The sequence below is a fragment of the Pelophylax lessonae genome (genome assembly GCF_965119305.1).
Source record: "Pelophylax lessonae genome assembly, chromosome: 3".
Lineage (NCBI taxonomy): Eukaryota > Metazoa > Chordata > Amphibia > Anura > Ranidae > Pelophylax > Pelophylax lessonae.
Genome location: NC_138770.1, coordinates 63,434,449 through 63,457,917, shown reverse-complemented (window position 1 = coordinate 63,457,917; position 23,469 = coordinate 63,434,449). Strand labels below are relative to the sequence as shown.

At 42.8% G+C, this 23,469-nt stretch overlaps 1 protein-coding gene across 1 annotated transcript in view; it reads right to left on the bottom strand.

Annotated features, from left to right (window-relative positions):
* SCARA5 (scavenger receptor class A member 5) overlaps positions 1 to 23,469 on the bottom strand; it is a 547,393-nt gene that overhangs the window by 237,528 nt on the left and 286,396 nt on the right. The window contains exon 5 of the mRNA XM_082250066.1: positions 3,757 to 3,837. Within this exon, the coding sequence (XP_082106192.1) occupies positions 3,757 to 3,837 (81 nt within the window). The remainder of the gene's footprint in view (positions 1 to 3,756; positions 3,838 to 23,469) is intronic.

The window sequence follows — 23,469 nt, the reverse complement described above, 5'->3', positions numbered from 1 at the left end:
ATTTGTGGTTACGTAAGCAAATAGGTGGGAGTCTAAGGGGTTGCCTAAATATGGCCACCCTTTCGCTTATATAGCTGATGACAGTTTGGGAAACTGTTATTTGGCTAGTGGTATTATTAGGATCGGCCATGTGTGCTTAGTCATTGGGGTTTTTTTCGATGGATTTGATGATGGATTTACAATGATGGACATTTTTTAACAAAAGACTTGTCAAACCTTTAGGTGTTGTTATTTTCAGGTCACATCTTTTTTTTTTTTTTTTTTTTACTATGTATTCCCTACTCATTTACATGGTGTAGAGGTATCTGGTGGCCAACCACCCGCTGACCCCCACTACCACTGGGCCAGAGTTGTGGGAAAGTGGCCCTTGTCCTCATCAACATGAAGACAAGGTGCTTTGCCAGGGAAAGGGTCTCCCCTGGCAAGGGCAAGGTAGCCCCCCATGTTGAGGGCATGTGGCTTGGTATAGTTCAGTGGGGGAGGGAGTGTGCTCTGATTAAGGGTCTGGCATGGATTTTTAGGGGACCATTTTTTTTTTTCGCTTTTAAAACCCAAGCCAAACTCAGACAATTTTTCTTCTACCAAAAAATCATTAGAAATGATTAAAATCAAGATCAACTTGCAAGCTGGTTAGCCTCTACTGCCAGACAGGAAGCTTCTCATATACTTTCTGTCTTACACTAGAGGCCAAGAAGAAGATGGTAGACCACGGATAGAAAACCTGGGCACTCCAGCTGTGGTGAAATGACAAATTCCATCATGCCTCTGCCCCTGGCAGTCATGCCTTTGGCAGTCAGACTCTTGCAATGCCTCATGGGACTTGTAGTTTCACTTGTGTTGAAGTTTCCTACTTCTGTGGTAGACCATCTCTCATAGTAAGTGAATGAACATCGGGTGTTTCACGCGTGCTTCAGGAGACAGTCTTAGACTTGAGAACCAGGGAATACGGCACAAATCCAATGACACCACTGGCATTTGCGTAAACACAGGTGCCAACTACTTTTGCATTTTTTTTCATGCTTGTTATGTCCATTATACTTTAACTGCTTTTTAATGCACCTATTATCTTGTGTATGCCTTCTGCGACCTCACACAAACAACTTAACTTATTTTGGTGCTTTTCTTATGATTTATGACTGTAGTGAGTTTCAGAACTCTTGGGTTATTCTGCGTATTAATGGCTTGTTGTGCTGAAAACATCAAGGAGTTACAAACTGAAGCAATATTAAATGCCACATCAATCATTACAAACATAGGTTCATTAGCCTGTGCTAGGGGCCATTCTGCATAAGAACTTTGTAAAAACATATCAATCACTCTCATATTAGGCTAAGAATGTTCACAAACTTTGAAAACTCCCTTCCTGAGTACTTAGATTTGTCTCCATTTTGAAAAGAGTCTTGGAAGAGATGTGCCACTTGCAAACTAAACTTTGAAATATGCAATGCCTGTGTTGTTGGGGGCCCTATTATATGTATTTTACCCTCCGATGGGGTTGGGCTTGTTGTACCTAAATATGGCTGACTTCAGAGAGAGCTTGCTGTATGCAGCATCTGAAATCGCAATTTCCCTGTTGGGTACGCTGAATTGATAAAGTGTAAGTCCAGGCAATTTTGTTTTGATTTGGATAGGGTAGGGAAGAGATACAACTTTGGTCAGGTTTTTATTTCTGCTTCAGTCTCCACTGGAAAGATTTCACTCACTTCTTGTCCCAGGGATCACTGTCATAGGTGTGAAGAGGTAGGACAGAGCATGACCATCCCACCTTTGGTCAATGGTTGCAAGTTTCGGTGCCTGCTTTATAGTTCATCTAAGGTTTGCTTAAAGTCCATCTGGAGGCAAGTTTGGGATGAGGAGTACCCCCATCCTTCCACAGCCCACCGCTCATTTTTTTTCTTTATTTACAGTATATCTTTTCTTTCAATTCAAATGCTGAAGTATGGGTACTCCGATCCTTGGCTTCCAGTGGCACAGGGAGGAGTCATCTGCAGGTCACCCTATGTGAAGCAAGTGCATCCTGCTGCCTGTTGAAAGGACCAGTCCAAAAGAGCAAGGGGATTTCCAGTCACTACTTATCAACCAGCCAGCAACCAACTGAACTAACCTGTCTAACAGTATGCATTAAAAACAGCGGTTTAGTTGCACACATTTGCAAATACATGCGAAAGCTGCATGCCGTGGGAAGGCACCCTGATATCTGCAGACCCTAACTCTACCTTTAAAAAGTTTCCACAGTGAGAGCACATGTATTCTGATGGATAGATAGAGGACAGGTGACTGGAGGGAGCCCACCCCTCCTTAAAGGCGCAGGGTCACACCGAACACCCAGCACATTGCACAATGGCAGCAAAGGTGTCTATCTATCCATTAGAATACATGTGCTCTCACTGTGGAGATTCTTTAAAGGTAGAGTTAGGGTCTGCAGAGCAAACCAAAGCAACACAAGACCATATTACTTCTTTAGACATGTGTGACTCGTTTCATTACATATTTAAATTCTGACAAAATTTTCGTTATTCAGAGGTTTGAATGTATCTGAATTCCTGAATCACAATAGTAGCGAATTTCAACTATTCCCAAAAAAATTATAACAAAATGAATTATCCGAATTTGAAAATAAATTCTAATTCGAAAAGGAAACATACTGCAATAAATACAGTAAGGTATAAATGTGAAATAAGATGATGATTCCTACTTAGGCTGCTTTATAGAATATAATAAAAGAGAATAGAATAGAATAAAAAAGGAATAAAATGGAATAGAAAAGAATAAGATAGAATATATGAGTAGGATAGAATAGAGTAGTATAGAATAGAAAATAGAAAATATTAGAATAGAGAAAAATAGAATAGATTAGAATTTAATAAAAATAGAGCGAATATAGCCATTTTCCGAAATTCAAATTGATTTGTAAATAAGAAATGTACAAAACACATCTGAATATAAAAAATTAATTCCAAACATTAATCATTATGACATAACGAATATGACAAAATCAAATTATTAACTTAACATACTAATCCAAAAAGAAAAAATAATTCTGTCCTGCACATCCCTATTCTTCTTCTCATTTTTCCCTTCTTGTTCTCTATTGAGTTCTTGTTTATATTGTTAATGACTTGCCTAAGTGTTGGGCAGACTAAGTTGAAGAAGAAATTTTTCATTTCTGGTAACGATCGGGCTCACCCAGGAATCTATTTTTGATATTGAAATTATCTGATTATTAAGCACCCCTGTGGGGTAAATTTGTGTAAGTAGGCAACTATCCAACTATGGCACACATGAGACGGGTAAATCTCTTGTAGAAGCTCTTACCTTACCTTTTTTTTATCCATTTTGGGAGAAACATTTTGCTTCTGTCAACAAGAGTTAGAATTGCCAGTTCATATATCTGCCAAAGAGGGGCTCATATGTCAGGCTTAGAAGCTAGTCAAAGGCAATATGGTCTTGTGTTGCTTTGGTTTGCTTTTGACTGGCCTCAATGTGTGGCTTCAACATGCTTCTGAAGTTCTTTGAGCTGCTTTTGAGTCACTTATGAATGAAAATTCCCTGCCACGGGGGAAAAAAAAGCAATTCAGACATCAACACCCATGTGCACAAACCCTAAAGGTTGATAAACATGGATTCCCTACTGAAACAAGTTTTAAAAAAGATTAACAAGTCACTGTGATAGGTGTTGGTCATGGAACAACAAAGAAAGTTAGAACTGCATTGTGCAGAGGATTCTTGGAAAAATAAGCAGTGCTTGAATTTTACCTCTTAATCCAGGCAGTCCAGGAACACCGGGGACACCCTCCATTCCTTCATGACCTTGTTCTCCTTTTGGACCAGGAGGACCTTAAAAAGTGAAACAAAAAGAGATGTCACTAAATGTAATTAGAACAGACCATTATATGAACAGAGGTTCTTATCATTGTTGTGTTTATCATCATTGTTTTCAGTCAGCTTAATTCCACCAAAGTATGGTAGAGCCCAATTCTGAGAAGACCAGCCCAGATGCTGCCTAGCTTTGGACGTCAGCCAGGATATGGTATAGTGACCACAGGCCAGGTTGAAGATACAGTCCCTCCACCATGATTTCAAATTGCTTCGAACCTCCTTCCACCTGGATGTGGTGATGATGTTAACCACCACAACTAGAATTGTTTTTCTAAAGGCAGATTTTTTTTTTCCTAGCCAGTTTTGCTTAAACTAACCACATAGAAACGTTGGAGGTTTAAGGATAACTAAAGCCAAGATCAAAAATGTCCAGTCATGTGAAAAGAAAGCGTACCCTATGGAAATTCTTGAAGTTTTCAGCTTAACATTACATCTAGATTAAAGATCTAATCAGGTTTCATGCCAGTGATTGAAACAATCTTTGGGGAGTATGCAGGTGTAACCTGTCTTATTTAAACCTTTGATATCTAGGGTCTGATGTATTCAATGCTATTGACATATGTGATGTCATCATGCCAAGTCAACAGAGCTCTCTAATGGCGCTTTTCCAGTGCGTGGAACCGAACGGTTCGGCTCGCTTTTGTGCTTTTCCACTGCTGGTACTGCATGGTATGGTGTTGGAACGGTTCGGTACGGCGGCGCTTTTCCACTGCATGGAACCGAACGGTACGGCTCTCAAAAACAGTACCACCTCGATTGTGGTTCCAAGAGGTACCATACCCGGTACCATATTCCACAATCCTTTGCATGCAGTCACTACTAGCCACTGATTGGTCAGAGAATCCCACCTACCCCATTGTTATCCCACCCACTTAACTTTAGTACTACTTTAGTGGAAAAGCAAACCATACCGTACCATTCCAACACCGTACCATGCGGTACCAGCAGTGGAAAAGCAAACCGGGCCAAGCAGGGCCGAGTAGAGCCGAGCCGGGACTTGCAGTGGAAAAGTGCCAATAAGGTCCTCAAAAAGAAAATTGTGGCTATGAGTTGGGCAAAAAAATATTTAAAAAAACACATATAATTATTTTAAAGCAGCCATTCTACTGTAAGGACAAAAACCTACAAATGTAGATTTCAAACAACTGCCAATATGTCAAGGACTGGCCTGCCCAGCAATTTCAAACCAACCATTTGATACTAAAACAAATTGTCCAAGAACCCCACAAATTTATTTTTGGATGTATGTTCAGATAACTCTTGCAACCGTTTGGGTCAAAGTGCATGCATTCATAATCAGAAAGAGATTTCAATAATTCAATATGCATCACAAGTATGATAAGAAAGTCTTTTTTTGTCCAAAGACAAAATTAGAGCACGGTTTCAGTTTTCAGTTAGTTATGTAGACAAAGCCTAGACCTTCTGGAACAGAGTGCCGATTGATCAATCGAAAATAGAGTTGTTTGGTCACAGTAACAGTAGACGTGTTATGGGCAAAACAAAGACAATATTTCGGGAGAAGAAGGGAATTGGGGGTGGTTTGGGGTTACTTTGCTGCTTCAGGTCCTAGGCAGCTCATAGTTATTGATTTAACTATAAACTGTATTCTGAATCATATCAAAGTGTGGTTGAAGAAAATGTGAGGCCATGTTTCTGAAAGCTAAATCTGAACCGGAAATTAATCTTCCAACAATGTCATAATCTGAAGCACACTTGGAAATCCACCATTGAACAGTTCAAAAAGAAGAAATGGAGGATTTTGGATTCAAAGCCCTGATTTGGTTACCAATTAAAAATGTGTAGGGTGATTTTGAAAAGGGGCAGTTCATGCAAGGAATCCTGCAAAGATCTTACAACTGAAGGAATTTTACATGATGAATAAAAGTCATAATTTCCAAAGTCACAAACTGGTAGGCCAAGGGTGTAGTTATTTTTTTTTCCACGATACACAATTACATTAGTTGATGTTTTTGTTGAATACATTATTGAAAATTCTAATTTCCCTTTTGTTCTTATCAAGTATATAAGCCTAATCTAATACTTGCCAGTTCAAATATGTTGACAAAGTCAACATATGAGGCCAGTCATTTCACTGGGTATATGTAAGGGTTTACAACTAATTTAAGTCATGTCTCTGCACTTCCTGCTTGTCAGATTATTGTGCTCTTAACAGACAATATTTCACTCTTGCCACTCCTGCTGCCATCTATATCTCCACTACCGCTTGTTATTGATCTTTGGCTTGTTTCTTGACTATACTTCTGCTGGATCTCAATCTGCAATCACTCATACTGACCTTTGGCTTGTTTACTGACTATGCTTCTGCTTAGTCCTATCTCTTTATCAGCTACTAGCTCATCTCCTGGTAGAGTGATCCTGACGACTGTGACCTGGTACTAACATGCAGCAAAACCCATCGCCACCCTTAGGAGCTCTGGTGAACACCGGTTCGTACTTAGACTCCACACCTCAGGTGAGCTTGTGTCATCTGCCAGGGTGACCAGCTTCAGTACTTATCCAGCTGGTTGGTGGGAGCCTCTCTACTGCTATAGCCACTGGTTTCTAAGCCCAGTCCAGACCACGACACAAAGCTTCCCTGTGTAATGGAGATAAGAAGAATAGGTGGTGCTAGTAGTCCAACTAGCAGTCCAAAAACAACAGTAGTAAAGTCCAGCAACAGTAGTCCTAGAACAACATGGTTGCCTCCATCGGCCAATCGGTCCAATGGAAGAGTAAGCGTAGCTACCTAAGGAGAGGGGGTGTGTGTCTGGCAGGATCACCAGACATTATACTTCTTGGTAGGGGCCATGGTTTACATATGCTTTAAAGTGCATGTAAAACCTAACAAATTAACCTGTTGAAATTTGGCCCATTTTAGTCTATTCTATTGAAAGCCTTTTGTTATATCTGGTACCATTTGCTCCAGCCAAAAGATTTGTGAGCTCAGAACTTCCTATGCTAACTGTTATCAATTACATTATTCTCAACTATCTATAGGGACTACAGAACCACACCCCAATAAGTTATGGAGAATAGGAGGGGGTTCTGTATTCATATCCTGTTTCTGTTGTCTTCATACGGAAGGGTGAGCAAGCCTTGTCTCTCTAGGAAAGGATCACCAGGTGAAAATAAAGGAAAAAGGTCATTAAAAAAAAAAAAACTAAAGCAGCTACCACATACAGGAGCTGGCATACTTCAATATATTGGAAACATTTTTGTTACACTTTAATGCTCAGTTCCGCTCATTCCTAATTAGCAGTGATGTACTCCATTCATAACTTTTTATATGTGTTATATAATTGTTCTCATTAGACCTTTAGACAGAAGATGATTGAGACCTCTTGGCAGAAGGGGATGGGACTTTAATATTATCTATATTACTTTTCATCATAGGAAATAAACATCTCAGTGGCAGGCAGGCCTTCTCACAATGTCAATACTTCAATGGCAGAACTTCCCTGGCAGAACATTTATAACCGCAATATTCAATCATCGTGTGCAAGGAACACAAAACACGTTCGGGCTATCTCAAGTTTTCTTCCCTTTGGAGATCGTTTGACAAAACATCATGACTCTCGTAAACGTTATGCTTGAATGTTTGCAAAAATGTGATTACGTTTCTCTATTTAGAAATGCTGGCAACTAATACAGTGACTCAGATATTCTAAAATTAGCAATTGGTCTAAATTAAAAAAAAAAAAGATCTCTACTTTCAAAAGACTTGGACAGTGGAAACTGCAGTTCTGTATTTCTATATTCATAATAATACATTTAAGGAAAAATAATCTTCTTATTCAGTACATTATTGGGGGTTCAGAGAGATCACCAGCAAGAGGAAGGAGGTCCTGATCCCTCAATATAGATGTTTAGTTATCACTAGATGGATTACCAGCATGAGGAAGGAGGTCCTGATTCCCCAATATAGATCTTTATATCATTAGAGGGATCACCAGCAGAAAGAAGGAGGTCCTGAATTCCTCTATATAGATCTTTATATCACTAGAGGGGTCACCAGCAGGAGGAAGGAGGTCCTGATTCCTCTATATAGATCATTATATATTCTTAGAGGGATCGCCAGCAGGAGGAAAGAGGTCCTGATTTCTCTATATGGATCTTTACATCACTAAAGTGATCACCAGTAAGAGGAATGAGGTCCTGATTCCTTTATATAAATCTTTAGTTATCACTAGAAGGATCACCAGCAGGAGGAAGCGGGTCCTGATTCTTCTATATAGATCTTTAGTTAGACCTCAAGTAATACTGTGTCCAGTTCTGGAGCCCTAACTTACAAAAATATATTGATAGGATAGAACAAGTCCACAGATGGAGAATAAAAAATGCTGAAAGTTATGGGAGATAAAATACACTGCTCAAAAAAATTAAAGGAACACTTTTTAATCAGAGTATAGCATCAAGTCAATTAAACTCCTGGGATATTGATCTGGTCAACTAAGTAGCAGAGGGGGTTGTTAATCAGTTTCAGCTGCTTTGGTGTTAATGAAATAACAACAGGTGCACTAGATGGGCAATAATGAGACAACCCCCAACACAGAAATGGTTTTACAGGTGGAGGCCGCTGACTTTTTTCCCCCCTACTTATCTTTTCTGACTGCTTTTCACTAGTTTTGCATTTGGCTAGGGTCGGTGTCACTACTGGTAGCATGAGGGGATAACTGGACCCTATGGAGGTTGCACAGTCAGTCCAACTCCTCCAGGATGGCACATCAATACGTGCCATTGCCAGAAGGTTTGCTGTGTCTCCCAGCACAGTCTCAAGAGCATGGAGGAGATTCCAGGAGACAGGTAGTTACTCTAGGAGAGCTGGACAGGGCCATAGAAGGTCCTTAACCCATCAGCAGGACCGATATCTGCTCCTTTGTGCAAGGAGGAACAGGATGAGCACTGCCAAAACCCTAGAAAATGACCTCCAGCAGGCCACTGATGTGAATGTCTCTGACCAAATAATAAGAAACAGGCTTCATGAGAGTGGCCTGAGGGCCCAACATCCTCTAGTGGGACCTATGCTCACTGCCCGGCACATGGAGTTTGATTGGCATTTGCCATTGAACACCAGAATTGGCAGGTCTGCCACTGGTGCCCTTTGCTTTTCACAGATGAGGGCTGGTTCACCCTGAGCACATGTGACAGATGTGAAAATCTGGAGAAGCCATGGAGAATGTTATGCTGCCTGTAACATTGTTCAGCATGACCGGTTTGGTGGTAGGTCTTTGATGGTCTGGGGAGGCATATCCATGGAGGGATGCACAGACCTCTACAGGCTAGACAATGGCACCCTGACTGCCACTAGGTATCTGGATGAAATTATTGGACCCATTGTCAGACCCTATGCTGGTGCAGTAGGTCCTGGGTTCCTCCTAAAGCACGACAATGCCTGGCCTCATGTGGCGAGAGTATGCAACCAGTTTCTGGAGGATGAAGGAATTGATACCATTGAATGGCCCCCACGCTCACCTGACCTAAATCCAATAGAACACCTCTGGGACAATATGTTTTGGTCCATCCAATGCCACCAGGTTGCACCTCAGTCTGTTCAGGAGTTTAGTGATGCCCTGGTCCAGATCTAGGAAGAAAAAACCCCAGGACAGCATCTGTCGTCTCATTAGGAGCATGCCCCAACGTTGTCAGGCATGCATACAAGCACGTGGGGGCCACACAAACTACTGAGTACAATTTTGAGTTGCTGCAATTCAATTTTAGCAACATGGAGTAGCCTGCTGCATCATTTTTTCACTTTGATTTTTGGGGTGTCTTTGAATTTAGCTCTCTGTAGGGTGATCATTTTCATTTCCAACAAACAATGTGGTATCCTTAGCTTCCTAACACATTGCTTAGTCCATATCAGTATAGATATCCAGCATGATATGTTTCCCCATTGAGAGCTAATGTGTTTTCAAAGTGTTCCTTTCATTTTTATGAGCAGTGTATATCAGGAGAGACTGGATGAACTTCATATGAATAGTCTTGAGGATAGAAGGAAATCTTTAAATACATGTATTTATTTTTCTTTGTTACAGGTATTTTTATAGTGCTGACAATTTATGCAGTTCTTTACATACAGTATATTGTGCATTCACATCAGTTCCTGTCCTCAATGAGCCTACAAAGGCTACTTACAGTGAGTAAAAAAATGGGCTTTGAAATCAAGACTAATAATCTGAATTCCTCCCTACAAATTAATTTTAATATAACACACTTGTTCCTTGGATGAGCCACTAGAAGTTCCCACAAGGCCTGTAGACCGATGCACTCTTTATTCCTCACTGCAGGTGGTGCTGGACTGCAGCGGCAATACAGATGGGGGAGGAAGTTGAGGGGAACTTAGTTCCTCTATGATTTCCTAAGGCACAAGGAGGCAGGTATTCGTTTGGATGCTGGCGCCCCATGTCATTTTGGCAGCCAACTTGGGTCAGGCAGAGCCTATTTAAGACTCTGACCCCTGGGTTTGGCACGCCTGCACCTAATGGGATGTTTACCCATTGCCCAAAGTGGAGGATTCGCTCATGGCACTGGTCGGCACAAGTTTTTCTGCGAGCCCAGCTAACTTTCTGGACTCTTCTGGGGACTTGGCTCACAGCTCAGACGAGGGGGGTATTGCTGACACTATCTTCCCTCAACAGTCTGAAGCTCCAGAGTCCCATGCAGGAAACAAGAGCTCTAATGGTGACCCCCCCCCCCCAGAGGATGGTGGGGTCCACTGTCCATCACAGGCTAATTGTGGACAACTCCCTGCAAAGTACTCTAATTATGTTGTTTGAATTTCTTCTGTTATGGCCCTATTATGTTTTTGATGCATTGTTCTTTGCTCTGTTCGATGCCGATGACAGTATCTGTCAAAGAGAGGGGGAGTGTAGGCAGATGCAGTCTGTATTCTCCACTGCAGATGGCACTTGACTGAAGCGGCAATGCAGATGGGGGAGGGGGCTGAGAAGAACTTGGTTCCTCTATGATTTCCTCAATCACAGGAAGGCAGCTATTCAATTTGATGCTTTGATGGACATTTTGGGTCAGGCAGAGTCTATTTAAGACTCTGAGCCCTGGGTTTGGCGCGTTTTTTACAAGTGGGCAGGTTAGGGACGGGACCCTGGTCTGTCAGAAACAGTGATAGTGATAGGGAAAGGTTGAGTAGGGAGAGAGCATGGACTATGTCTACCATTTCAGGAAGCCTCCCAAATGAGTCAGACTGGCCAGGCCGCACTATGTCCCTTGTGGCAGATGCTGTCGGCATCCCTGATTCTTCTGTCCTCTGCCATTCTCTGCATGCGTGTAAGTGTATCCAGATTGATATGCTCTCCCCTGGGCCTGTTGAGCTGTTGATCTACTGTTCAATAGAATGTTCTTTGCAAATTGGGACTATGTGTGTTTACTGCCTACCACACTACGCTGCACTTCTCCTGGAGATAGCTGCAGCTCAGCTTCCCAGGAAATATTTAAGCAAAAAAGTCTTCATCCCTGGTGCCTTAGTCCAGAAATACCTTCTTACACTTTTTACCCTGGATACAACTTCCTGCAGAACAGTAGAAATGTTCCCCAAATATTTATATCCTTCTCCAGCATGCACCATTGGCAACAAACCTTTTAGTAATTGGCTAGGATAACATAAAAATTCATAACTCAAGAAAACAAACAAGAGAATTTAAAGAAAGTACTGACAATGTGCAGCTGATATGAAAAATAAACTGATTTACTTTGGAGTAAAAACTAAATTGTACGAAATACAGATTTGTAATTCTGTACTGCCATAAGAAGCTGTATTGCTGAACCACGAAATAAGTGTATCACCTGCCTAGCTGAAAATCACTTCTCTGTACAGAACTACAAATTTATTTTGCCGATAAGCAGAAATGTTTTATTCAGCTGGTTGCCTATGCTTCTGCTTTAAAGATCAACAGAGAAAAAAACATCTACACATGGATGACATCCAGACAACCTTATCTTCTGCCTCACCCCAACTACTTCTTGCCTTCATTACAGATACGTTGGAAAGAAGACATCCAAGAAAAGCTGAGATTCGATGAGGAGGAAGGAGGGGAGACAATCGCTGTAGGCCAAACATTTCATAAAAAATCTGCTCGGCCTCATAGCTTACCTCGATCATCTTCATCCAACATAAGAAAATAAGTTCAATGGTAGGTTAACTAAACACAAGTAGGAGGACGTGACGTACAATGTGAAGGGAAGGAAACCAATGTAATGGTGATGAAAACAGGACCAAACAGTGAAGAAGAAGAAAGACGTCTATGGTTACATACTATTGTTGTGTTAATCATTTTTGTTAGTGTTTAACTCAATACGTTGGCTTTTGGTGCCAGGTGCTCTGCAGGGGAGTTAACGGCAAAGAAAACAAGTGGAAACATAAAGCTGGCCAAACATTTTTATGGAAATTCTGAAAACAAATTCCTGAGAGCATTCCATCTTGCCAACGTTGAGTCAACTAAATGTTGTTTGAAAGCCCTTAAAATTTCACGTAGACCTGCTAGCTGAATGGAATCCAAGACATATTAAACGGGTGCATTACAATATGTACATTCACACTTAGATTTTAATTTGTTGCAGAAAAATTTTCAGTTCAGCATTCTTCGAATTTTCTCACCACTATGATCGAAAACAATCTTTTATTTGACCTCACTAATCATTAGAAAATAGAAGAAATATTCAGAAAATCAAACAAATGTTCTGAAATCCAAAATTTTCAAAAAAATTCTACTGGTGTATGGCCAGCTTTTATTTCCCCATACCCAGGGCTTTTTTTATCAGAGAGTAGCCTTCGCCCTTCGCCCCTTGTCTCAACCCCCTACCCACCCCCAAGCACATCACTTGGTCCCAGTCCCTACCCACCTCCCAGTACTGCCCCTTTTATGGCACTTTTCCACTGCAAGTACCGGCTCGTACCGGCTCGGCTCTACTCGGCCCTGCTTGGCCCAGTTTGCTTTTCCACTGCTGGTACCGCATGGTATAGTGTCGGAACGGTTCGGTACGGTACGGTATAGGTTTGCTTTTCCACTAAAGTAGTACTAAAGTTAAGTGGATGGGATAACAATGGGGTGGGTGGGATTCTCTGACCAATCAGTGGCTAGTAGTGACCGCATGCAAAGGATTGTGGGATATGGTACCAGTTTGGTACCTGTTGGAACCACAATCGAGTAGGTACTGTTTTTTCAGAGCCTTACCGTACCGTACCGTTCGGTTCCATGCAGTGGAAAAGCAAACCTATACCGTACCGTACCGAACCGAAAAGTACCGAAAAGTAGCAAAATAGATCCCCTGCAGTCAGCAACAATAGACCCTCCAGAAACAAGAGATCACCCACACAACAATGCCCCTGACAACAAAAAAACACCCCAGAAACAAAAGATCCATCTCAGCCACAATAGACCTCCAGCAGCAACATTAGATTCTCCAACAGCCAGAAACAATAGACCTCTCTCTCAACAGTAGATCCCTCCTAGCAACAACTGACTCCCCAGAAATATAAGATCCCTCCCAGCAACAAAAAATCCTCCACAAGCAACAATAGACCCTCATGCAAAAATAGATCTGCACTAGTGACAATATTTCCCCCAGCGGCTATCATCAATAGACCCTTCAGCACACCCCAGCACCCCTTGCACTTACATATATTCAGTGTTGGAGGTGCCGGAACTGCGTTCCCCCGCGTTCCCCCTGAAAAAAAGCCCTGCCCATACCCCTAACCCTAACTTGAATCTGACCCTTACACCTAAGGAGATGCTGTCGCTTTACTGTTGTGCCTAACATTTTTGTTAGTGCTTAACTTAATGCATTGGTTTGTGGTGCCAGGTAGTATTGTGTAGTACTGTTGATGGGTTATGGCACAGAAATCAAGTGGAAAAGTAAAGCAGGCCATACAACAGTAGACTTTCATTCAAACATAAGGGAATTCTGAAAAATCGTTCATCAGAATATTCCATCTTGCCATTATTGAGTCAACTCATTTCTTTCAAAAGCCCTTAAAATTTTGTGCGACTTGCTATCTGAATGGAATCTCAGATGTATTAAACAAGTTTATTATTTGCCGAAAACATGCACATTACACAATGTACAATTTTCTCCGGATGAAAATTCATTCAGATTTATCATTTTTTCAGTTTAGGAAAAAATTTCCATTCTTCAAATTTTCTCATCACTATGATTGAAAACGGTTATTGATTTGACTCCACTAGCCATTAGAAAATCAAAGGAATGTTCTGAAAGGCAACATTTTAAAAAAAATTCTACTGGTGTATGGCAAACTTAATTTCTCCATACCCCTAATCCCTAACTTGAACCAGACCCTTACACCTAAAGAAAGGATTTCACTTTTCCCGTTCAGAAAAGTAAAACAAAACAGGCCTGGGACTTCATTACCATTTCATTCCAGAACATGAAAAGACCATAAATGTATTATGGCCTGACTCGCTTTGGTAAGCCCGCTCACGTGGAACAAGGCTCCTCTTCAGTTTGCTACAACTGTAATAGGTCCCTTTGAAACTTTCTATATGGCATCTGCTTATTGGAGTCCACCTAAGCATAGTCAACATTTCTGAGCCCTGATGAAGAGTATTTGCCCCCCAAAATGTGTTGGCTGTTTTATATGACCATGTTCTAAATAGTTAAAGCATTTTGGACTCTTTCACTATTGATCTGGCACTTGTAGTGTTAGTACATGCTTTGAGTGCGTTAAGTACAAGCTTTGGTCTGAGTGGCCAATCACCAAGTACCCAAACCGAGTAGGGAGGGACATTGATGTCAACCACTTGGTTAAGTTCCAGGACTTGAGTTTACCCTGGAATGATTCCTGCAGTGGGGGGGGGGGGGGGGGCAAGGGAGCACAGATGGTTGGATATTCCTTGTTAAGGGAGTGGGCTATCAGGAGACATGTGTTACAGTGTCACTTGTGGCCCCATGACAGGGATAGGATGGCCATGCCACATATTCAGGTATGGTTTTATTCATCTGTATTTATACTTTTCGAGTATACATTGCAAAAACAGCTGTTCTATATTCTGGATATTTACCTTGTGACACCAAGGCCTCCCCAATCCTTTGCTGTTGAGACACAGGTTGCACCTATCTTTCATTGGTGACATCAGGGCCTCATCTATATTTCACAGGTGACATCCAGACCTCACCTTTGTTTTACTGGTAGCACCTGGGTCTCATCAATGAATGAATGATTACACCTGGGCCTCATCTGTCTTTCACTGGTGACACTCGGGCTTCTCCAAATTTTCACTGGTGACACTCCGATCATACCTTTCTTGCAATGGTGACACATAGGCTTCAGGTATAATTGACAGGTGACACTAAGCCTTTCTTATCTTTCTCTAGTGACACCCGGCTTCACCTATCTTTCATTAGTAGCACACAGGCCACATCTTACTTTCGGTGGTAGGCCTCACTAATATTTTACTGAAAACATTAGGGCTTCATTTGTCTTTCATTGGTGCATAGTTGCCAGCGTCTGAAAATAATTAGAGGTGACACTTAGATCCCAGTATTATTTTGAGTCTTGGACATTCCAATATCTCTCGTGTATAATGCTTTTAGAAAATCCTGATATATTGGAACCCCACATAATGGGCAACGCAGGAGTACTAACCTGGGAACTCAGAGCAGAGATGGTGGGAACCCCTCATAATGGACAAAAGAGGTGTGCAGACCTGGAACTCGGCACATGGATGCTGTGAACCCTTTTACTGAGCACAGAAGTTGAACAGATGAAGGGGGGGACAGATATTGGGGACAGCAGTAGCTGTGGAGTCCCTCATAATTAGCACAGCAAGTGTTTTTGCAGGAATGGTGGAAACCTCTCACAAAGTGCACAGCGGGTGTGCCAACCCTTGGAACTCGGGCAGGGATGTTGGGTACAGTTAAGAATGGGCACACCAGGTGTGCAGACCTAGGAACTCAGGGCAGAAATGGCAGGAGCCCCTCATAATGGACACAGCAGGTGTGTAGACCAGAAAAATCAACGCAGATATGGTGGGAGCTCTTCATAATGGGCACAGAATGACACAAATACACAAACTTGATGCAGAGATAGTGGGAGCCCCTCATAATGGTCAATAGCATGTGTTCAGACAAGGAAACTATGACCAGGGATAGTGGGAGCCCCTCATCATGGGTTTAACAGGAGTGCAGACCTGGGAACATAGTGCAGGAATGGTGGGAACCCCCTCACACTGGCTACAGCAGGTGTGCAGACCCAGGAACATTGTGAAGAGATGGTGGGAGCACCCCATAATGAACACAGAAGTTGTTTAGACCAAGGAACTCAGCACAGGGAAGGTGGGAACTCCTATTGTGGTAACAGCAGGTGTGCAGACCCATGAACATTGGGAAGAGATGGTGGGAGCACCCCATAATGAACACAGAAGTTGTTTAGACCAAGGAACTCAGCACAGGGAAGGTGAGAACTCCTATTGTGGTAACAGCAGGTGTGCAGACCCAGGTACTCAGGGTAGGGATTTCACCAATGGAGCCCACAAGACACAAAGGAGACTTTGGGTTCAGGTGGATTGACTCTAAGTTCCATCATTATACCGCTACAATAGGAAAAAGTGTAACAGAAATGTCATATGATTAAAAAAAAAAAAAGGGGAATATATTTGAAAATAATATAGATATCTACATAACATGTTAGCACATGGGAGGCATATGTGCCTTTTTTTTTTCCATTTTACAGGGTGAAAAGGTTGTGTTTCACTTCAGCATTCTGGGACTCTTTCCACGTTATGAATATCTAAATAATTTGGTATAGAACGAGAAAAACTTTTCTATGGAAAAGGAAAAAAAACATTCTCCCAAAGTAAAACACACATGAGCCGTTCAGAGATCCTTTAAACTCGGTGGGAGAACTTGTGTGTTTTATGGCGGTGGAAATAACATAGAAGAGGCTGAACCTAATTAAAGCCTCTAGTACAAGCCAGGAGTTGATCTTGTTACTTTCCCAGATCCCTCGTAAGCTCCGATGCATATGGTACTTTATGGTGAGTGTGTGGAAGGTTCTGGAAACAGTTAACGTATCTTCCAGGTCTCTATCAGATGGTGACTGAGCCATACACAGAGCCAGGGTCTGACCCTAGGGCTGCCACCTCATCCCTTTAAAATAGGACACATATTATTTACACAGGTTCTGAGACTAATATAATGCACATAAGGCACTAAGTGAGTTTAATTACTACCTTAATCCGCCACAGAACCTGTTTAATTAATGTGTGTCCTGGTTTAAAGGGATGAGGTGGCAACCCTAACCATGGGCTGACTGGCAACCTTTGGCCCAGGGGGCAAGTACAAACCAGAGGCCCATGGTGCCTCTTCCTGGCCTCCACCTGATCCCCATTTCAGGCTGAAATTCCGCTCCAGGTACTCTCTACTCCCTGGTTGGAGCTGGGACAGCTCGGTTGGGGCTGGCCAGGGGAGGAGAGTCTCCAGTGGGGCATGGAACAGGCCTCCGCTCAGACAAAGTTTACACCATCCATGTTAGGGTGGAGGCTTGCGCTCTGTTCTTGTCTTCATCCTGCACTCAGTAGGTGGGGACTTTTTACTTCTCTTCACCAGGAATCCTTTAGGAACGTTTGTGGCAGAAGCAGTGCGGCCTTTTTACAGGGCATCAGAGTGGCCAAGGGGGCAATTGCCCCCCTGCCCCAGTCCTCCCCTGACCCTAACTGACCCACCTAGAGGCTTACTGTATGTCACAGGGGCAGGGCAAAGTACAGTAATCCATTATAACCATCGGGTTTATAGTTGTAAGATCATCTGACCTTGAGTTGTTTGACTTCATCCATTAAATTTAAAGAGATCCTGTCGGACCCATTTATATTGTGATGCGGTGTACTGCGTTCAGCCTATTGAAATTAATGGGCTGCCAAATCACCCTAACATGCTGAAAATTGGAAATTACTTATTTTTTCAAATGCAAGGAATAGGTATGGTGTGAATCAACACCTGTGTGTCACCTTAATGTACCGGGGAGCCATTTAAAATGAGTGGCACCACAACACAGCAATGCATGTAAAGTAAAGATGTACATAGCCCTTTATCAATCCAAACAGCAGGTCCCTGCATCAGAAGACCAAGTATAATCTTCTCTCTGGTGGCCCCTGTTGCCTACCTCACATCCATTCCCTGTATAAGAAGCAGTATACTCCATTATACTCTCCTTTCCAATATAATTACATAGTTACATAGTTAGTGAGGTTGAAAAAAGACATCAGTCCATCCAGTTCAACCTATGATGTGTGTGTGTATGTTTGCTGTTAACCGTACATTGTATACCCCTGTATGTTGTACATTGTATACCCTGTATGTTTTACATTGTATACCCCTGTATGTTGTGGTCTTTAAGGTGTCCATCTAATAGTTTTTTGAAACTATCGATGCTCCCTGCTGATATGACTGTTTGCGGAAGAGAATTCCACATCCTTACTGCTCTGACAGTAAAGAACCCCTTACGTATTTTAAGGTTAAACCGCCTTTCCTCTAGTTGTAGTGAGTTGCCACATGTCTTATTGTATTCCATTTCTCTGAAAAGCTTGTTCCTTATGCTAGGGTCACCAGTACAGTATTTGTACATTGATATCATATCCCCCTCAATCGTCTCTTCTCCAGAGAGAATAGGTTCAGTGCTTGTAGTCTTTCCTCATAGCTGATGTCCTCCATTCCCCTAATTATTTTTGTTGCCCTTCTCTGGACTCTTTCCAGGTCCAGCACATCCTTCCTGAGGACCGGTGCCCAGAACTGGACAGCATACTCCAGATGTGGCCGGACCAGAGTCTTGTAGAGCGGGAGAATAATCTCTTTATTTCTGGAGTGAATCCCCTTTTTTATACATCCCAGTATTCTGTTGGCTTTGCTTGCAGCGGCTTGGCATTGCATGCCACTGCCAAGCCTGTTGTCTACCAGTACCCCCAAGTCTTTTTCCATCCTAGACTCACCCAGAGGTTCCCCCCCTAGTGAGTAGCTTGCTTTCTGGTTTCTGGCACCCAGGTGCATTACTTTACATTTTTCAACATTAAACCTCATCTGCCATGTAGTTGCCCACCCCATTATTTTGTTCAGGTCCGCTTGTAAGGTTTCCACATCCTCTATAGAAGATATTGGCATGCTTAGTTTAGTATCATCTGCAAATACTGAGATTGTACTAGATATCCCCTCCTCTAGATCATTTATGAATAAATTAAACATGTTCCATGTCTCTTACTACCCTTCTGTTCCCTGTTACAGAACAGTCATTATGCTCCCCATTCTGGTGTTCCATGTCTCCTACCTCTCCTCCATTCCTTGTAATAAAAGAGGTATTAAACTTCCCTCTCCGGTGTCCTTTGTCTCCTACTTCCCCTCTGTTCCATATAACAGAACTCTTTGGTGGCCTGCATCTCCTATCTTACCTCTGTCCCAGCTTTGAAGCCTCTGCCAAACTTTTCAGCATGCAACACTTCCGGGAGTGTCAGAGGCCCATGTGCGGTTGGAGGGTGGAGCCACAGTGAGGGAAAACAGGCATCTGACACTCATGGAAGAGTCAAATGCCTAACAGACTGGTGTAATCTTCATCCCTGGAAGAGAAAAAACTGGCTGCCGGTGAAGTGAGTAAAATACTTTTTCTATTTCAGGGAGTTGCTGTTTAGATTTATTTAGGGAGCTGGCAGAACTTCTTTAGGTCCTGTTGGACATCTACAAAATCTCAGCTCATGTCATCAACCTCAAGTCTGAGACTAGTCAAAATTTCTAATTTTATTTTTAATATTATGGAAAGGGTCAATGTCTCAGCTAGTATTTTAAAAAGTATCATTTTTTATCCCTTCTTTGTCCCTGTTGGTGAGGTTTTTCCCTCTCTTCCCTCACCGGAAGACATGGGATATTTCTCCAACGGGGCAACAGACAAAATCAAACATTTTTAGTAGAGTTGGGAAGGACTTACACTCTTCACAATATGTTTATTGATGTACATGCCTAGGGATGGGCTCCTGGTCACGTTTTGCTTGTTCGGAGGTTTGGCAAAAGGCTAAACTAAATAGATGTTCAGCCATGCTGAACCTCTAGCTTCAGCAGGAAGTGAAACATTTGGCAGTGGTATTACTACTGCTGCTAAATGTAACAACTTCCAACTCCCTCTCGGAACCAGATAGGATCCTGAGCAAGACCTAGAGCCTGAGTGGACAAGCTTCGGGCTTGTGTTGGTGGTATTGGTTTGACAACAGTTTGGAACACTTTTGAGATCATTCAGAATTCATTACCTGCAGCTGAACTCTTTCTTATCTGCATTTGACCTTCTTCAAGCAGGTTTTGTATTTCCATAGACTTGTATATGGATGCAAACCCTGCTTAAACCAACAAAAACCTATAGACACAGGCCTTTATTTAACAAATGAGCGCTACAGCTTGGGGTCAAGTTTTGGTGAGTACTTCCTACAGCTGAATTAGATGTAGCAACCCCCAGGGCAGGGGTTGGCTAATATCACCCCAGGGTGGAACCTTGGCCACAGTGAAGAGTTACAATAACAAAGGGCTCCATTCACTTTAGTCTTTTCCAGTTGTTTATTGCTCTTGCCCATAATGAGAGATGGTTAGGGCTTCAGATACTTCCAGCAACATGGGTTGCAGACTCCTGGCACCACACTCCTGGCAGGTTCCTCTAAGGGTCAGCCTCCATCCCCCTCCAATGGGCATTCTTCCTTGGCTCTCCACCTTGGGTGCTATACCCTCCTCGATCAGGCAGGGCAGTTTGAGGATTCCGTGCTAGGCTTTCTGGTCTAGCAAGCACAACCTACTGCGTACACCTACCCGGGGCCACAGCCTGGGGATAAAAGAGAGCTCCTCAAGCCACTCCCTAAATATGTATATTCTCCCCAGCATGCACCACTGGCAATAAACCTCCTAGTGGTTGGCCAGTTGGAGATACATACAACCAAGTGGTTAGGGCTTCAGATACTTCCAGCAACATTGGTTGCAGACTCGACCACACTCCTGGCAGGTTCCTCTAAGGGTCAGCCTCTATCCCCTCCAATGGGCATTCTTCCTTGGCTCTCCACCTTGGGTGCTATACCCTCCTCGATCAGGCAGGGCAGTTTGAGGATTCCGTGCTAGGCTTTCTGGTCTAGCAAGCACAAACTACTGCGTACACCTACCCGGGGCCACAGCCTGGGGATAAAAGAGAGCTCCTCAAGCCACTCCCTAAATATGTATATTCTCCCCAGCATGCACCACTGGCAATAAACCTCCTAGTGGTTGGCCAGTTGGAGATACATACAACCAAGTATTGCTGCATCTCTCTTGTCTATTGAGATGGTTAGGGCTTCAGATACTTCCAGCAACATTGGTTGCAGACTCGACCACACTCCTGGCAGGTTCCTCTAAGGGTCAGCCTCTATCCCCTCCAATGGGCATTCTTCCTTGGCTCTCCACCTTGGGTGCTATACCCTCCTCGATCAGGCAGGGCAGTTTGAGGATTCCGTGCTAGGCTTTCTGGTCTAGCAAGCACAAACTACTGCGTACACCTACCCGGGGCCACAGCCTGGGGATAAAAGAGAGCTCCTCAAGCCACTCCCTAAATATGTATATTCTCCCCAGTATGCACCACTGGCAATAAACCTCCTAGTGGTTGGCCAGTTGGAGATACATACAAACAAGTATTGCTGCATCTCTCTTGTCTATTGAGATGGTTAGGGCTTCAGATACTTCCAGCAACATTGGTTGCAGACTCGACCACACTCCTGGCAGGTTCCTCTAAGGGTCAGCCTCTATCCCCTCCAATGGGCATTCTTCCTTGGCTCTCCACCTTGGGTGCTATACCTTCCTCGATCAGGTAGGGCAGTTTGAGGATTCCGTGCTAGGCTTCCTGGTCTAGCAAGCACAAACTACTGTGTACACCTACCCGGGGCCACAGCCTGGGGATAAAAGAGAGCTCCTCAAGCCACTCCCTAAATATGTATATTCTCCCCAGTATGCACCACTGGCAATAAACCTCCTAGTGGTTGGCCAGTTGGAGATACATACAACCAAGTATTGCTGCATCTCTCTTGTCTATTGCACCGAGTGCCAGTGACACCCAGTGGCAGTCGCCTAGAACAGCAACAACAATGAGCTTAGAGATGTGCCAGCTGAAAGACTTTAAATTAACATGGGTAAACTACCACTGGGCAGAACTAAATGTACTATAGTCACCTCTGCTTACGGCAGGGTGGCTACATAAAAAGCGACATGCAATGACTATGGATGTCACTGTTATAATTTTTATTCCAGTGTGAGTCCTGACAAGCACTATTAAACATTAATTTGCCTATGCTATCTAAGAAACACTGAAACCATACAAAAGTCAGAAACTCTTCTCATTTTATCTGTATTTTTTATAAATGCGGAAGGATTCATCAGGTAGGTCCAGGTAGATCCAGGTAGGTCCATGCAGATCTGCCTCACAAAAAGATAAGGTGCCAAATCAGTTTGCAACTGTAATGTGTAACAGAAAAAAATGTAAATGGTCACTCTTCCATAACCACCTTTATTAAAAAATGTCCATAAAAAGGTAGGGTAAGGTAAGGTAGGGAAAGGAAACTGCTGACGCATTTCACATTCACCAGCATTGAGTCATAACACTTTCTTGCCTGCATTTTCTTGCAAATGATTTGTGATGTGCACGCTCACTCACTGCGAACTACAGAGGGCAGTGCCTGCAACTAGGGGACACCATAACCTAAAGCTTTAGACACTGATTCAGGGCCATTTAGTGTTCGAATAAAGCTGTCATGGCAGCCAACGGCACCACAGTGACAACAGTAAGAAATTATTTTTCGCTAAATAGCAAGTAGATGGAATTTAAAATGCTATATTTTTTTTTTTTTTTATGTTTGACCTGCAGTGCGCCTTTAACTTTAGGATGACTTTAATAAAACAGACGCCAGTAAAAGATAAAGCAAAATTATCAAAACATACATTGGAGTCATGGCTGATTAACAATAAACTGATGTTTCTATTGGGATTATGGAGGTGACAGTGAGTACATGGAGGAATTACAGACACCACATGCGGGAAACCATCTGCGGACCATCTCCTCGGTCATATACTATCAGCAACTCAGATCTGCAGCTTGTTCCCTTGATCTTGTCCTCAGTACAAACAACTTGTTCTTTTCTCATTTCACCTCATGTGACTCCAGAGGGTGGTAACCCATCTACCGAGCCAATTTTCACTGCGATCCTATACATTAATTATCTGTCACTGCTGGAAGTCATGTTCCATGACAGATTATAGTTTGTGTTGAAGCAATGCATCCAAGCCACCCCTTCCAAGAGTTGCAGTTCTAGAATTTAGGGGGTACTGGAAAACACTTGGGTAAAATGTGAGAATTGTAAAGTGACCTAGCGCAGTGGTCCTCAACCCTGGTCCTCAGGGCCCACTAACAGGCCACATTTTCAAGATAACTGAAATACATCCCAGGTGATATCATTTGCTGCTCAGTGATTGCAGTATTCTAGTCTGCATCTCCCCAAGGTAATACCTAAAATCTGGCCTGTTAGTGGGCCCTGTAGGCCAGGGTTGAGGACCACTGACCTAGGGGACCTCTATGACCTTAGAAGT